Here is a 17,787-nt window from a genome sequence, read left to right as displayed (position 1 = left end):
GAAGATGTATTAGAAAAGAGTCACTCGAAACCAGTGTGCTCAAAGTTCCTGTTAACTTAAGCTTTTTGCAATCCCTAGCGCTGTTAGCCCTGCTCTGTTCATTTTCTCCTTGCAGCTAAAGCTCATTCTCTTCCATTTGCAGGCTTTCTCAACTCTCCACTTTGCTGGTGTACCATTGACCTGCTTCATCTAACCCACGGGACCACAAAACAGAGTGGGAAGTGTAGCATTGTACAGCAGCACTCAGAAAGCCCCTGGACGCAAACAAGACACAAGACGGCACATTTGACAAAACTTCAGTCTTCTCAAGTGCCCAGCACACCAGAAATGCTCCCCACCACACAGCAGCCCGGAGAGTTGTCTCATGCGCCAAAGAGGAAAAGCACGGAAGACAGCAGCGGTGCCAAAAAGTTTTGAAAATTCCACCCCAGATGTTTCAGGCTGATGCTGAAGGGTTAAAAATGTTCTTTTCACTACAGATTCTGGATCCGCAAACAATGCCTGCCAATATGATCAACTCAATTAACTTGTGGTTACATGTCATCCTAATACTTTCTTTGACAGCCTTGTTTGCTGCCACAATACTTATATTCCTGTTCAACTTTCCTCCTACTACAGACCTGTGTAAAGCTCTTCCCTGCCACTCCTCCATTTGTGCATAGTGCAACACCGCCAGTGCTCTCAGAGACACTGATAATACTTCTCTAGCTGAGCAAATGCTGAGCTAAGCTGGCATAATCACATTTTAAAACTTCCGAATTAAGTCAGCAACAACCAGCATAGGATAAGTTTTACCACTCTGTAAACCCAATCAGACCTGGGAAGGCAACTTCGCTTGTGTAACATGTTTCTGTTTCTATTTTAATAATGCCACCAGCTTTGAAGTCCCCACTTTTCCCCTTCTTTCCTGAAATAACCTGCAACAACATTAATTCTCAAATGTAAAAGACAATTTTGGTGGTTTTGCACAGCTCTGCGGGATGATACTGTAGTTGCAATCTTGTCACACTATAGGCCTTGGAAGCGGTAGTGAAACCTACGGTAAATTTTGATCTCAGCCACACCTCTGTAAAACTAGTTAGTCCACACTAAAGTGTATAACAGAGATCAAAATCTTGACCATTAGTGCTAAAAGCAACAACGCTCACATAAAGGATAACCTCTGGGTAGATTCCCCGTTCTGACCCATCTCTTACGTAAAGCTTTATTACTAAAGATGTGCAACATGCATACGAAAGCATGTAATTTCCATTATACCACACGGTTTTAGAAGAATCTAGACCACAATATAACTATTTTCCATATATTTCCCCCCTTCATTCCTGCCAAGGTCTATCAGCACAATAGCTGACCTCTCCCAGACAATCTCTTCCAATCACATCAGCACTCAAGTCAGCAACTCAAAACACAGCAAGGACGAGATGGAGAGACAAGCACCCGATCCGACATTCCTTCCACACCCAGAGCTCCCAGCCAGAGGGCGGATAAGGAGAAGGGAGCTGGCTCCCAAGAGTATGTTTGAAATGGATCAAATAGCATCGCTAGATGATACAGCCACATAATGTCAAGACCCTTTGGAGGGAGAGGAAGGCGTATGAGCTTGCCTGTTCAGCTTTCCGCATGTACTTGTGTCCATTCTTGCTAGTCCGTTTGGTAACTGGGTTGCAGAAATGTCTCATGTCGGTTGACTCCAGGCAGCACCCCAAGCAGACATGGAAAACAAATCCAACACTCTTTGCTTACAAAAGCCCAGCTCGCTTTGCTTTAAAGATGGGCTGTATATTTTAAGCTTTTAACAATGATGCAAACGTGGGCAGCTATTACTATGATATTTTGTCTGGTTCTATATGTGAGGGAAGTGGATTGTAAACTGTTAGCTGTTCATTCAGAACACACAGCATAAAGCCACAGAATTTACCCAGGACATTTTGGTAAGATGCAGTACGGAAGGGTCACATAGAATGAAAAGGCTGAATAAATCCCATGGCCAATTACATGGTCACTGAATCATGAAAAGGCCGGGCTCCTGGAATTTTGCAGCTGCTAGTAGATTCAACAGATGCATCAAACCGGCAGCAAACTCAGCTACAAGTTACTCCACCACAGAATTGATTTGAAACTAAATAAACTTCTACCAAATCCCCGTAATTTAGAAGTTCTGCAAGGGAATACTGATAGAATTTTATTGCCATCATCTTTCCTTGTCTTTAGGATTTATTTGTACTCTTTACTGCAAAATACAGAGAGAGGGAAAATGCCTTTTGTGTTTAATGAAAAGCATGATAGACACTTAAAGAGATTATATTTTTATTGAAATTAAGCCCCACATTTAAGTATGGTTGTTAGTTGGGAGGAGGAAGGGTGTCTTTAAATTACAAATACTTGAGTTAATTTGTATTCACCAGTTTATGAGGTTCCATCTAGCTTGTGGCAGAAAGCAACCCCTGCAAACTGCACACACACTCAGGGCCTTGCCAGCACTAGGCTGGGGGTGCAGTTTAGCCCATGCTGTCTCCTTTGGATCTCCAAAGCCATTACACAAAGCCTCAAAGAAGGCTCTCACATGCTGAGTGTCTCAGTCATTCTCACGCAGTACTACCTTGGCTGTCCGTGGATAAGCTCTGCCAGTTCACACTGGAGAAAAATAGGAGGCAACTGCATGGCTGTCTGCTCTCCCTCCGCAAGGGTGACAAAGCCCCTACAACACACCAAGGCTACCAACCCCCTCACATAAGTACTGCAGTGCATTCTCTGAAAACATGATTAGTTTAAGCTAGTACGTAGTCACTGAAGAGCTGGCATATGTACGTGCCTTGCTGTGAGGCTAGTAGCCCTCAGCAGCGCGGGGAGGAGAACATGGGAGCGGTTCCCTCTCCAGGCTTCCAGAGCTCTTCTGGAGGCATCATCAACATAAGAGAATACTGCAGTGATGGACCTACGGCAATAATAACCCCAGTTCTGAAATTTCTCTCCAAAATAGTGGGTAGGGCATCAGTCTGAGAACAGAGACTACTCCTGGCTCTGCCACTGCCCTACTGGGCATCACTTACCACTTTGCCAACATATCTGAGTAGCAGCAATTTCCTTTGTAAAGTGCTTTAAAATTTGAAGCAAGAAAAACTGCCAAAGAACAAGGAACTATTATCAACCCAAAATTCTGTCCCAGTATAGCGGTCCCAGGTTTCCATGACATTCAGGATGCACCTGATCATTTATGTTTCAATCAGAGCAAATCAATTCTTTCACAAATGACTGAGTGCTCTAGCTCAGACAAAGCCCGAATTCAGGCAGGAGAACAATACAGAGAAACTTACTGGAAGCACAAGTCAAACTGACCAGCCTGTGTTAACTGCCAGTGCTGACTCATAGAAACTATATGCAGAGAACAGCCATGAAATACTGATCTCTCCTTCTTCCACAGAAGATTATTCTCTGCAGTCTACAAGTATTTTATCCAGTCCTGTCTTCATATCCAAAGCATTTTCCTGGAGAAAACTTTATATGTCTGATTTTTGTGTTCCTGGCATTCCTTTGATAAGAGCCTGCTTAAATCCAACCCATGTTTTCCTGGCACCATCCAGCACAACTGCTTTCTCACTGTACACCCTGCAGATGCAATGCAGATTTTTTACCTGCTTCACTAGCCACCACTTAGTCCCATGCATACCCACCTCCTCAAATCTCTCCTGAGAATGTCTCCCAGACCTCCTGCCCCAAAGTCGTTTTTTCAGCTGGTGTCTGAAAGCTCCCCAACTGCTCCATCCAATTGACTGTGTGGTACAGAGACATGAATGCTATATTCCAGGTGCAGACACATGGGATGACTGCATAAACATCCTGGTCATCTTCCCTTTAGCCGATTTGGTTTTCTTTAGTTGAAAGCATATATCTCTTCCTGTGTGTCTGTACAGTGCCCGGGCAAAGGGAGGCAGCATCACACCCATGATCTTTGAGAGACTCCTTCACAGTAAACAAAAAATCGCTATTGTATTGTGAAATCTGTTATCCTCTCTCCCTGCCAGCAACGATGCATAAATCCACACATCCCAAGGATCTCTGGCATGCATGCCAGATTCTACATCATCTAAATTTTCATGATAAAAATAGTTTCCTAGCCTATCGGCTGTAAGGACACCTCGACAATGCAATCCTGACTACTTCTTTGGTATTCAGCCATCAGAATCATTAGCACTAGTCAGGTGTTATCTTCCCTTTCCCTCTTACCCCAGGAGCCTGTAAACGTTGAAGGTACTTAAGGCCACTTAAATAGCAACATTGTTAAACATTTTACAGCTGATCCCACTGACAAATATTCCAGTCTCAAAATGATGCACTTTCCTGGACCAAGCGAATGCGAATGTGCTCAGACAGATGTTTCAGGTGAAAAAGTTGCTATTTTCAGTTTATGACTAGTCAAATTTTACCAGAGAACTCTTACTAATATCCTTATTCAGTTAAGTCTAACAATGAGTATGAACAGTGTCATCAAATGCACAAGTAGGAATAGGGTTGCACAGTTTGTGGGATGACATGGGGACTTGAGAGTATGTATTTGTTTTCTGCATACTTTGCTCCAGCAGTCATTTAAGTCATTATTTTTGTATGTCCTATATTTTAGCAAAAGTTATTGTAGGGATATAAGGGAATGTACATGAATGTGTGCCGTACAGTAACACATAGTCTGCTAATACTTCCTGTGCCAAAGAATATGTGTTCATGTATGGAGGCTATACGACACATCCAAGTAATCAAAAGGACTTCTTTTTGTTGCCAGTTCTCTTATCATCTGTTGCCGTCATGCTGCTCCATGCTATGCCTCTCTTAAGCTTTTAGACTGTAACTTGTCAGACAAGGCACTGTAGGAGGAATCCACTGACTTTACTGAGGTCAGAATACCATCCTGCATCTTGTTATAGACTCATATACTTTAAGGTCAGAAGGGACCATTATGATCCTTTACCCTAACCCCCTGTGGCACAGCCAAGTATTAAATTTTACCCAGCTATTCCTGCAGAGCAGAGAATTATTCTTTCCTACTGCATAAGTGAACTCTACTGAGCCCAACAGCTTGTTATTCATACTGTAAGGCAAGCAGCACCTACCACAATTTGAATGATGAAATAAATAGTAATGCAGCCAACCAGAATCGGAGACAAACCAGAGAAATTCTCATCGAAATTCAGCAGATCTGGGCAAGTTCCTTCCTAAAGCCTCCCGTCTCCCCCTCCACATAGAGATTTTAGGGATAAATGCCAGTAGATCTCTATTGTCCCCATTCACTCCTTAGCTACAACCGTTTTTTTTTTTCTTCTGTTGCATTCATATTTCAAGGTAAGAATAAGCTGAATTCTAGTCACATTGTGCATACTGAAAAGGTAACTATGAGGCATACAAAATGCAGATGTATTTTAAATATACAATAATACTGCATTGTTTTCTTCCCAGTTTTAAATAATCCTTGGCAGTGAAACATACATATTTCAAGATGATAAACTCCTTTCATCCCATTATCTTGGAGCCTTTCTCTTCCATCTCCATTAGTTGTATCATTCTCCTTTTTTACATCTAACCTCCCTGCCCAGCTTTTGCTAAATGGACTCAGAAAAAACCTCTTGGTACTATTTGTCACAGTGCTATTTGCTATATTCATACCTCATGTCTACAGCAAGAGAATGACATTTGTGATTAAATCATAAAAGCCTAGTTTTAAATTGGTATGCTGTCTCTAGTCCTTCCTTCCACAGGCAGGGCAGAACATGAACATTGCCTTATACGGCTTCAAAGAAAAGGAACGGGTCTCAGTTAAGTTGGAACAATACGTTTCACAGAGCCACTGCTTTCACTTACCTCCCATGCTGTGGGTTACTATTTGCTTTCCCACACTTCCCTTTGGGCTGCCAATCTTTGGATTTGGAATTAAGACAGACACAAATAGTCATTAAACTTACTTAGATATATGAATGAGCGTGATCATCAAAACTGCACCTGATGCTTTAGAAGCTGGGAGAAAACAAGTCCTGTTCCACTGGAAAGCCTGCAGTCTAAAGCATGTTGAAATAAAAGTGCTGAAGCGTTATTTTTGTAATGAAATTTGTGATGCTATTTATTAAAGTCACCTGCTTGAGCCTTCCCTTTGTGTCTCTTGTAATGAGCAAGGTAGACCCAAATCCTCTCCCTCCCACCTGAGCTGGTTAGCTCTACAGTGTAATGCTGTCTGTCTCAGGAATTTCTTTTGTCCCTGCTGAGGAATGTTGTTCCATTTGCTGCTTCTTGCCCAGTGCTTCTATGGGCAAGCCAGGGTGGAAATCTGAAAAGCCAGCTGGCAGTGGTTCCAACTAGGAACTGCAGAGGCAAGTCTCCCGGTGCTAACAATCTCAGTCATCGCGGTTTTGAAAACTGCCAAGGAAGCTACCTATCACTGCTTTTCATTCAGGGATCATGTTCACCTACTTCCTTGTTACAAATCAGAGTAGACAACCTAGTGCTGTAACCCCAAAGTACTTTCAGAAGAAGTTAAAATGTCTTATTTCAGTATTGAGTATCCTTCTTCAGCTGGCTTCCATCGAGATACAGAGACCTCTGGCTTTGCTTAGCTGTGCTTTCAATCCAGACTAGCTTGTCCGTATCGGGCTACTCAAAAAGGGCATTTTCTACTCCTCTCCCTACTTTGCACTGAAGATGCTGGCTTATCAGATCAAACACTGTCAGTCTGCCAGTGTCTTCCCAGGCAGAAGTTCTCTGGCATAAACTGTCTGGAACTATAATTTGGTGAAAGTGACCTGAGATTAGCGATTCTGTTAGGGAATGAGGGATTTTCACATGATGAAACCTCAATGTAAGGAGAAATGAAATGTGTTGCACATATCAGAAGACCAGCATCCTGAATTCACATTCTGACAGCTCGCTGAAAATGTATTTGTCTGAAAAGGAGCTGGACTGCACGCTCAGTACTGCCCCAGATGTGGAGACTACACTCACATCCAGTTTCTTTACCTTGGCAGAGTTGAGGAGGAAATACGGCCAAGCAGAACTAGAGAACGGGAATGAGACATGAGATTGCAAAATCTCTTTTCATGGCTGCTCAGTGATGCTGAAATCCACCTAGGCTGGCCTAAATTCTAGTCCTCTCTTGAACAAGAGAGAATAATCGTAGAAGTTTCCATGTAACAGGAAAGCCAAATGATGCGCCAGATTTTGGCGTTCTCCTCCATATAGCTCACAAGTCTCCTCCTAATCAGCCTATCAGTCACCAGGCGACAAGGTAACTCCAGAGCACAGTTCTTTACTAGAGGTCCGAAACAATGGTCGTTTCCTACTCCAGAATCTCTTAGCAGGAGATCTTTCAATGCTACCACAGCCTAAATTCTTAAATAACCTTTGTTTTATTGCTGTCTAAACAAAAAACAAGGTAACTCTTATTTCTTTTCCTGATTCATCCAAAATTATCAGTACCAGCTTACACAGGGCTTTCAAATCAAAATATCTTACTCTTGGGTAGAATAATTCCTCTTCTACAGAAATACAGATGGCAAAGTATTAAAGAGAAGTAGACAACAGAAGAGTCCTTGGAAAACGAAGCAAAATACTTCCAAGAAGCTGATATCGTTACCTTGAGAATAGTTTACGAAACCCTTTGTCATAACATTGCAGCAACTCATGTAGACCTGCTGAATGTCTAAAAGACTACATTACCTCTACACATACTTTTGCAGTTTGTATATTCAACTCCTTCACTTCCTTTTACTACAGGTTTTAGGAGCATGGCAATTAATTCATGGTGCTATCCCAGCTGTGGTATGCTCAGAAAAAATTCACACCTGCTCCACAAATGTTCACCTGTTTAAAAGACTAAAGTTTAAAAGAAAGGAACTTTTGCCCAACAATGAATGTATAGCTTACTTTTTATAAAGAAATTCCTACTGTGATGTTTCTGTTTACAGGCTGTAAAATGAAATCTGCACAGTGAATCTTAAAAAAAAGAAGAAAAAAAAGGAATGTTTTAGATCTACTGATTTAGTATCTTTTCTTAATTCTGTGGAAGAGCAGCTTTTCTGACTAGGTAGCACAGTACAGTACAATGAAAATGAAATCAGTGCCAAGTGCCTTATCCTGAACTCTGAATGGGCAAAGTTCCCATTGACTTGTAAGATTTCTTCCCTTGCAAATGGTATTCAAGAGCAGTTGTTACATGCACCTCAGCCACGTCCACCACTATGTTCTGTCTCTCCCCTTTGTGCCAAGTAGATGTATAGAATTTTTGAAATCAGCACAGCAAGCTGTGAATGATCATGCATGAAATGAAAAAGCCCAGTCTAGTACAAAGGGGAAATCCTGAAAGCATGGTGCAATCACTGCTATACTATTTCCTATGGCCTGTATAGAAAAGATGCATAATATTCTTCATAGAGACAAAGGAAAAAAGCTAACAAAGGCCAGAAGTCTCAATCAGAAGCCCGAGAAGAGATAAATGACAGAAGCGCCCAAGTTTTTAACATTGTTTTATTTCCTCCTTATCCTAGGCCCCTCCCCACTCACGCTCGACTTCTTTCAAGCTCCAGGCTGCTGTGCACATGGCATATACATATAGTAATTTAGGGCTCTGCAAACCCAGTTTGGTGTGCATTTCTTTGGAAGCAATACAGCTTATGCAGTCATTTATGCTTCTCACTTACTCTCCCCCACCAGTTGAGGTGAGTTTGCACCAGTCCGTCAGCACGTGAACTGTGATGGCCCAGCACAGACAAAGGTGTAGTGATTTGCAGCAGAGGAACTGAGCAAACAGCTCTGGTGCAGTAAAGTGTTAAAACCCCACAACTGCTTGCTCATGTGGACATGATTCAGAGACTTCAGTTACATTAGCACAAGCATTTTTTTAACCAGGCCAAATCATGCTCAGATTGGTTCAGCTTAATCTAAGGTATTACCAAAGAAAAGTAACATTTAGCAAACCTAATCTGAAGTGATACATACTTTGCTCATCACGGAGGAATGAACACATCTCGTTACGAACTTACTGTGACGAACCCCTCCCCCCCAACCTCCCTGCCACAGTAAGTAGGCAGAGATTTCATTTTAGAGATTGGAAAACTAAGGTATAAAACGAATAAAAAGTTTCTGAGGACAGCTTTGGACGGGACAAATCTGAAATCCTGTTTGCTTGATTACCAATACAAAGAAGTTGGTTGGGAATGGTATTCACAGCAAAAAATAATTTTCCTTGCCCCGAGGATATTCTGTTGTGAAATGAAAGTCATTGTGTTGCAGTTATTACTGCATCCAGGAGCATCAAAAAAGTCACCCTAGAAAATTATACAGGGAACTATTACAGAAAACTTACTCTGCATTAGTCAATAAATTACCCCATGCAAACATGCCTGTAAAAACAGATCTCCACTCCTTCCTTGAGAAGTTTTAAAAAAAACAATTCAAATTTTACATATTTGTCTTTAAGGTCTCTACATTTTGCTGCTCCAGCCTTACCACAGAGAGAATCTGAATCTGCACCATCTAAGTTAACTGGAGTTGATTACAATAAATACAGGATCAAGCTCTACATACGTAGAAAAGAAGTCATGCTGAACTTCTCACTCTTTGCATTGCTAGAACCAGTAACATGTTAGTCCTGAACATCACCTAACTTCACTTTTTCAGTTGTATTCATTCCCACTAAATAATTCTTTCCATTAACATCGGGAGATAGACATGTGCCTATCTTTTTTATGTTCCTGAAAAATATACTTTACCTTGTTTGTTATGAGAAAACATTGATTTATGAAGACTTTCAATCTGTCTCCTAATCATGTTTTTTACTGAATTTAACATTCATCTTTCCTTGTAGCAAAAACGTTAGAGATACAAAAATGTGTGGTTTAAAAAATATTCTGAAATGCCTGCAACCAGATTCCTCTGCTAATGATCAGAATTTACCTCCCAACCAGACCTTCTCTAAACTTCAATTTAAAATATTTTCACTTACCAATTTTTGTCGAGGCAAATTAACTGCAGCTCTTGGGTAAAGGAATGAGCCATCACAACATAACCCGATACGCTGTTTTTCCACAGACTAACAGTAGCGCCAAGTGTGATCTTCCACTCTTCCATTCAACAAGGTGTTAGCACACAGCCTAAATATTGTCATTACACTTAAATGCTAACATTATTAACCACTCCACTGCCAACGTTCAGTCTAAGGATAAGAGATGCACTTGCTTGACATTCTAGAATAAGGCCACAGTTTTTTCACTGTGCTAATGTTTGCTTATGACTTTGCACATGTGATAACTAAGCATTCCACTTACACCCTATCCTGCAAAGCACCACAGATTTCCAGAGTGAAGGATCTTGTGCAGATGCAGATACGGTGCATCTTCTAGAGAGCCAGCACGTCACACGTAGCTGTTCATAACTTCACCTGCTCTCCCTGAGAACGCGATGGCTGGACTCTGATACCTCCCACAATAGCGTGAGCACGGAGTCTCTCGCAGGCATGGCTCAGAAGACATTTGGATTTAACACAAGCAGGCTGCATGTCTATGCCCACAATAAATTGGAAATTTAAAAATGAAGATCAGTACAAATAAAACCTACCTTCATTATTTCTAAAGGTAACATATTTCTGCATGTGCTCGTCAAGCAAATTTCTTGAGTCCAAGCAAAGGATGTAACGGTACTTTGCGAAAGCAGTTGTCCTTCAGGCACTTCTCGATCTCTGCTGTTGGCTCCCTGATGAAAAATATATTTGTGTTTGGGGAGGAAGAGGCAGTTTATGTATTTGTACACGGCTGGCTTCATTACTTTCTGCTGGCAATGGGTCTCACCCACATCCAGCAGTGTGTAGGCCTGTTTACCACCATTTTCACAAGACTGCCCATGGCCAGCAACTAAAGGCCTATGAACCTCCAGACAGAGTTGGGCCCCAGGAAGCTGAAAACTGTGTGGAGGACTTTAGGCATCTTAAAATCAACAACTTGGGAAAAGCATCCAGAAGCCAAAGTACTGAGATGAGCTTTCAGAGAGAACAAGCCACTCAATACGGAAGAATCTCCCTGCAAGCCCACAGGGACTCTCCCACACAACCTCTCCTCAGGTCCTCACTTATGGCAAATGATGAGAATAACTTCAACTCAACTACTGCAAACCTTTGAAGAGTGGTGTTTCTGCACTTTCATAGCAGAGAATCCACTTCCAGAGAACTCGGATGAAGAGAACAGCTATTTATAGTAATGAAGGTGCAATTCAACTCTGAGGACAACAAATATAATTCCAGTGCTGGTAGAGCTTCACCCGCTCAGGAGCCCTCACTTCTGTCAGAGACTTGGAACGGACACCTTGCTGGCAGGGCCGAGGCAGAGCTGTTTTGGGGGAACAGGATCTCCTTGCTTCCTCTCCCAGAGCTTTCCTGGTACTGCCTGTTCTGGAGAGCCTTGGGGAGCAGTTCAGCTCAGAGCAGAGATGAAATGGGACCTAATGCTGCCCCTGCATTTCCCCATGCTCCAGCACGACTGACTTTGCCACCTTCCCCCAGACCTACGGGGCATGGGGCTGCTTCTCCCCGCAGGGCTCACAACAGGCATGCTGCTAGCTGGAGGGTGGCAGTAGGAAGGGGGGAAACCAACGCCACAGGTTTGCCAGAGATTTCACGAGAAACGTTACAGAAGGAACGTATTGGGCCCACACCAATCCCCATTGCAAAGCAACTGCCCCCCAATTCCTGCTGCTGCTGAGGAGGGGAGTGCACGCATGGCCCCAGGCGTTCACCTGCATGAAGGGGAGCACGCGTAGCCCCCCGTGGGGGCTTATCTGTGCAGACAGTCCCCTGCATCCCAGGGGTGACTAGGAGCCAGGCACACCGCAGCAGGGAAGGGGGCTCTCCGCCTGATTTCATGACATCGAGTTTCTTCTCAGAAGGGCCAGAGGAGAAGCAGCAGGCAGAGGCACAGCAGAGCGGGACTGAGCCTCGGCCGAGCTCGGGCGCCGCGGGCCGGGCCCCGCGCTGCCGGCGCCGGCCCCGGGCGAGGGCGCGGAGTGGCCGGGCCGGGAAGGCTGCTCCGGCTCCCGCTCCCGCGGCAGGTCTCGGCCGCCGTAAGCGGGCAGCGGAAAGGCGCAGAGCCTCCCCGACCTGCAGTTCACAAAGAGCGAGCAGAGCAGGCCCCTTAGCCAAACAAAACAAAACAAAAATACCCACACGAACAAACCCCCCAAGCCCCCCCCCCTTCCCTTGTCTTTTCTATTAAGGCAGCGCAAAGGTTACCCGAAGCAAACAAAAAGCAGAGGCTGGGTTTGTGCTGCGGAACGCACCGCACCGCACCGCACCGCACCGCCCGCTCGCAAAGGCGCTGCGGCGGCGGAGCTGCCGCCCGGCTCCCCGCCGCGGCCTGAGCCCGTCCCGCAGCCCCGCCGGGCCGGCGCGCAAGGCCGGGAGCCCCGGCGGCAGCCGGAGGCGGAAAGGCCGGGAAACAACGACTTTTGCCACCGAGCCGCCGCGTAGCCGAAGGAGGATGAGCGGCTTCCTGCTCGCCCCGGCCCCGGGCGGAGGCGGCGGCCCCGCTGGCCGGGGGCTGCGGCTCCGCAGCGCCCACAAAAACACACCTAGGACCAACGCGGCCCCCTGAAAAAGAGAAACAGTTGTCCAGACTGAAACACTCGTCAAACACACTGAAAAGATTGAATTATTTATTTCCTCTGGGGACTCCTGTAACCATTCATTTTTAATAGAGTCTAATTAAGAGTTCCCCGGCGGCTTTTACTTCGGTAAATATTTCAGCGGAGCTCGGGCTCCAGGCACATCCTCCGGGGCCCAGTTTCGAGGCGCGTTCAGCCGCTTCCCTCCCCGCCGGCTGGGAGGCAACAAGTGGCGCCGGCACCGCGGCGCATCCGCAGCCCCGGCGCTCCCCAGCCCGGCTCCCCTTTGCTTTGCCAGAAGAAAGTCAGCTCGAAGGTGCCCCCGTTTCTCCCATTTCCTCCGAAAGCAGCACCACGAGGCGATGCCGGCAGAAACCCGGCCGAAAAGCGACGGGCGGGTTGCGGCTTCCCGGCTCGGCGCGGAGCGGAGCGCGGCGGCCGCCACTGCAGGGCCGCGCCGGGCCCCGCCGCCGCCGCCGGCCCCGCACAAACCGCCCCCAGACGCCCCCAGTGCCTCATATAAAATTTATTGATCTCTCTTCGTTTAGAGTACGGAAGAAAACGAGGAGTAGGAAGAGGAGGGGGGAGGAAGAGGAGTTCCGATAACTTCACTTTTTTTTTTCTGGAAGAAAATCCGGTAAACAAACTAAAACGTTTCTTCATCTGATATGTCAAAACATGGTTCACAGTAAAATTCACAAACCGATTTACATAAGTTTACAGCTTAAGAAAAACCCCAGACACACAACTTACTATAAATAAAAGAAATGCGTTTGCGACCCGCACAGCTCTCTTCCCTCCCCCCTTTTAAGGAACAAACCCCTAAAGTTAAAAAGTCGTGAAAACTACAGATTTTGGATAGAAACCAAGCGAGACTCAATAGGGTGGGAAGAACACAACATTTTTAAGAAACCACAACGAAAATGTAAACAACTGAACAACTGAGTTTAAAAACAAAAGCCCGCCGTTTTTCATTGCAGCGCTAAAAATCAAACTGGAAGATGCAAGACCTTTTTAAAACTTTCAAGCGAATAAAACATAGCGCCCAACCTAGTGGAAACCAGAAAAGAAGTTGCCGTGGCTTAAAAACTTCACAGGGGCTTCTAGGAGGCAGGAGTTGTGCTCTATTAAAATAACAGCTTGCTCAAATATTTTCTCTCTTTCCGTACAAAAAGGACACATCTAACGGATTTCCTTTTAAAATTTCTTCAGAGTTAGTCTCAAGTCTGCTAAGCCGAGCGGCGCTGCCGTACGCCCCGGTCGCGCCGGGGGGTTGGGGTTGGGGATGGAGACGGGAGCCGTCCGGAGCCGCCCAGCGCTATATGTGAGTTAATGGCACGGTACCATTGACGCCAGTCCCGGCGCTCTGGTAGTGCTGGTGGACACTGTGTAACCTGCTGCCCTGCAGGGCGGAAGGGTCTGTGGCATCGCCCCCCGGGGGGAGATACATGCTGATCATATCCCGCAGGTCTCCCAGGCAGGCCCTCTGCGAGTGCGAGGTGATGGCCGGCGGCGGCGAGCTGGGCTCGGACTTCACCACGGAGCCCATGGAGCCCAGGCTCATGGCCGTGGAGGGCTGCTGGCCGTAGGCGGCCGGGGACATGCTGTAGGTGGACGCGGCGTTCATGTAGGTCTGCGCCGTGGACATCATGGGGCTGTACTGCAGGCCGCCCATGTCGTAGCGGTGCATCTGCTGCAGCTGCGGGCTGTTCATGCCCGGGTGCTGGCTGTAGCCCAGCTGGTCCTGCATGAGGGAGTAAGCCCCGTTGGTCCAGCCGTTCATGTGGGCATAAGTGTCAATCCTCTGCCCCACCCCGACGGGGCTGCTCACCGCGTTGGCCCCCCCGGGGGCCAGCAGGTTGCCGGGCAGGGAGTATTTGTCCTTCTTCAGCAAGGTCTTGGTCTTCCTACGGGGCCGGTATTTGTAATCCGGATACTCCTTCATGTGCACGGCCCGCAGCCGCTTGGCCTCGTCGATGAAGGGCCGCTTCTCGGCGTCGCTCAGCAGCTTCCAGTCCGCCCCGAGGCGCTTGCTGATCTCCGAGTTGTGCATTTTGGGGTTCTCCTGGGCCATCTTCCGTCGCTGTCCCCGCGACCACACCATGAAGGCGTTCATGGGGCGCTTCACCCGGTCCTGGTCCGAGCCGGCCCCCGCTCCGGTGCTGGCGCCGCCGCCTCCGCCGCCTTTGCCGTTGCTCCCGGGAGCGGGGTTCCCGGCGGCGCCGCCCGGCGCGGGCTGCGGCGTCTTGATCTCCGTCTCCAGCATGCTGTACATGGCCGGGGCCGGCAAGAGGTGCGCCAGGGCGGCGGGCAGGCGGGCACCACGTCGGGGAGAGGAAGTAAAAAGAAAAAAATAACGACGGGGAAAGAACCGGTCCGGGCGGCTGCTGCAAGAGGAGGAGGAAGTTTTCCCGCCTGCGCGGCGGGCGGAGGCAGCGCTGCCGAACTGCTGCTGCTGCTAATGCTGCTGCTAATGCTGCTGCTGCGGCGGCGGCGGCCGCGCCTGCGGTGCGGTGCGGTGCGCTGGGCGCGGGCAGCGCCGAGCAGTACGCGCAGCTCTCGCGGGGCATTTGATTGACGGGCTATAAATGAGCGGGCGGCAGCCAATCAGCGCCCGGCTCCCGACAGGCCCTGACGGCTGGTGAGGGACCAGCTGGGTGCGGGGGGCGGAAAAGAGGGGGGAAAAAGCAGGCGGGGGGAGAAAGTTGGTGTTCAGGGGCCGTCGGTGCCCCGCGCCGCGCCCCGGCTCCCCCGCGGCTCCCGGGTGCCGGGCAGGGCGGGCGCGGGGCGGGCTGAACCTGCCGCCGGCGGGGCGGGGAGGAGGCGCCGGGCGGAGGAGCGCGGGGCCGCGCGGGAGCCGCGCACAAAGCGGCCGGGGCCGGCGGCGGGGTGCGGTGCGCGGTGCCCGGTGCCCGGGAGGAGCTGCCCGCACCGGAGCGAGCCCGCGCGGCGCGGACCCCCTCTCCGCCCCCGCAGCGCAGCGCGACGGGGGGACTCAGCTCTCGCACGCCTGGGCTCTCTCCTGCGGCGGAACCTCCGCGGCCCGGGACACGGCCGCCGGTGCTCCGTGCCAGCGCGCAGCGAGCCGCCAGGCTGCCCCGCTCCCGGGCCAGGGCCGGCGGGGCCACCCGGGCGCGGGGTCCCGCTGCAGCCCGGGGAGGCGGCGGCGCTGCGGCCGGCGCTGCGCCCCCGGGCCGCCCCGCCACCCCCCCGGCCACCCCGTTGCCACTTGAGTTTTTCCACTCGGCTGCCCCAAAGAGGGTGGGGGGAGGGGCGGGCGCCTGCAAACCCCCCCGTTTTCATGGCAACAGCAAAGTCCCTCCGTGTGAAAGAAAACTTTGGCGGGGGGTGGGGGGGGGGGGACGCGGCTGGAGTGAAGCTCGCTGGAGCTGTCAATCACGGGCTTCCCTCTCCTCGCCTCTCCTCCCCTTCCCTTTTCCTTGCTCCCCTCCCCAGAGGCGCAGCCACACGCACCTGCGGGGACGGCGCTGGCAGCTCCTTAAAGGCACCGCGGGACCGGGGCCGGGGCCGGCCAGCGCGCTTCGCCTCGCTTCCTCCTGCCACCGCAGGACCGGGGAGAGCCAGGGGCGCGCTGTCCCGTGCTTCCACCCCTTCCTTACCCTTCCTCCTCCTCCTCCTCCTGCTCCCCCCCCTCTGAGCCCGCTCCAGCTGCGCCGTGGGAAGCCGGGCGGCTCTCCCGGCCGGGGCGCGCTGGGGCAAGAGAGGCGACCCGAACTGGGGGCGCCCGGAGCCGCCCCGTGAGCCCGGTGCCGGAGCAGGTGCGGAGCTCCCCGCGGGCGGCCCCGGGGAGCGCGGGGTGCGGGCCGGGCCGGGCCGGGGGGTGAGACGGGGCGCTACATCCCGCGGGGGCCCGGCCGGGAGGGGAGCTGCCGGCGCAGCTCCACCAACTCGGCAGCCGCTTGGTGTTGCCGTAAGGAGAAGATCGTGATAACGATGCTGACTCGTACGGGCGGAGCGGCCGCCCCCAGCCCGGGCTCCGGGCTGCAGCCGCAGCAGCACCCGCGGCGCCGCGGCCCGGCGCTGCGCAGGTCCCGGCGGCGAGCGGGGAGCGGGGAGCGGGCGCTGGGAAACGCTGCGCCCGGCTCAGCGCTGCCTGCGGCCGGGGAGACGGAACGAGCCGGGACACAGCGGCGGTGCCGGTATTATGAAAATGCTACCATGTCGCGGTGGTATTTTTATCTGGGTGGATCTGAGCACTGTATTGATTTACCAGTTTAGGATGTCACTCACTCTGTACGGATTTGGTTGTCCTAACTTGACAAAATCATCTGTTCAACAAAGTCGAGGGAAAAACAAATCCCACTTGCGACAACCTACGGTGCAGTCAGCATTTTGTCTTTGTTTTTGTTTGTTTTGTTCCTGGTGTGTTCTTGGGTGAAGCCAAAACAGTGCAGCCCCAGAGGACAGGGTGACAGCGAGGTTTTGTCTCCAGGCACTATCACGCTAGCGAGCACGCTCCGCGAGTAGTTCGCATGTAACTTTTGCAACATATTGGAAAGGCTTCAGGCAGCTGTATCTCAGCTCAAACCCTCCAAATATTTTGACCGCTCCATTCGAGGTTTAAGATGTGCCAGGCTGGGCTGGAAGACGGATTCTCTGGTATTTGTTTTGACTGTTCTTTGAAATGACTTGATATGGACGTTTGTTGGGGGAGACTAAATACACTTGGTCGCATGCAACGAAAAACGAGCTGGTAGATGGAGTTAGAGAACGTGCTGAAAGCCTGCGAACAGGGTTTCATCTCGATACCTGAACGGTCTAAATAAATGTTACAACGCTAAGTTGCAGGCTCCTTTATCCTGTCTTTCAATTTGTCTTCGCGCTGATGCTCCAATTACATCAAAAATTTTTTTCAAGGGACACACCCGATTTAACATCTTAAGATCGGTATTATTTCAAAGCCGGACTATTTCTCTTGAAACATCCCTAATATTATTTTAGATAAATATAAACCGGGCTGAATAAAAAAGTAAGTATAGGCTCATGTATTTCCACAGACTTCCAAGGTCACTGCGCTAAGAGGTCGATACCGCACACGCTCTTGGAAGCGCTTACAAAATTTGGCTGAATCTTGTTTCCGGCTTAGAAGATGGGGCGAGCAGGGAGACGCTGCTCGAAACAGCGCGCTCTGCGGCCCAGCTCCGT

At 49.3% G+C, this 17,787-nt stretch overlaps 1 protein-coding gene across 1 annotated transcript; it reads right to left on the bottom strand.

The window, feature by feature from the left end:
- Positions 1 to 12,655: 12,655 nt before the first annotated feature.
- Positions 12,656 to 15,393, bottom strand: LOC112986653 (transcription factor SOX-3-like). Its single transcript, XM_026106033.2, has one exon. The coding sequence runs from the start codon at positions 14,894 to 14,896 to the stop codon at positions 13,940 to 13,942; it is 957 nt and encodes a 318-aa protein (XP_025961818.1). The 5' UTR covers positions 14,897 to 15,393; the 3' UTR covers positions 12,656 to 13,939.
- Between the last annotated feature and the right edge of the window lie 2,394 nt (positions 15,394 to 17,787).

Source organism: Dromaius novaehollandiae, chromosome 11, assembly GCF_036370855.1.
Source record: "Dromaius novaehollandiae isolate bDroNov1 chromosome 11, bDroNov1.hap1, whole genome shotgun sequence".
Classification (NCBI taxonomy): Eukaryota; Metazoa; Chordata; class Aves; order Casuariiformes; family Dromaiidae; genus Dromaius; species Dromaius novaehollandiae.
This window is presented reverse-complemented; position numbering and strand designations above follow the sequence as displayed.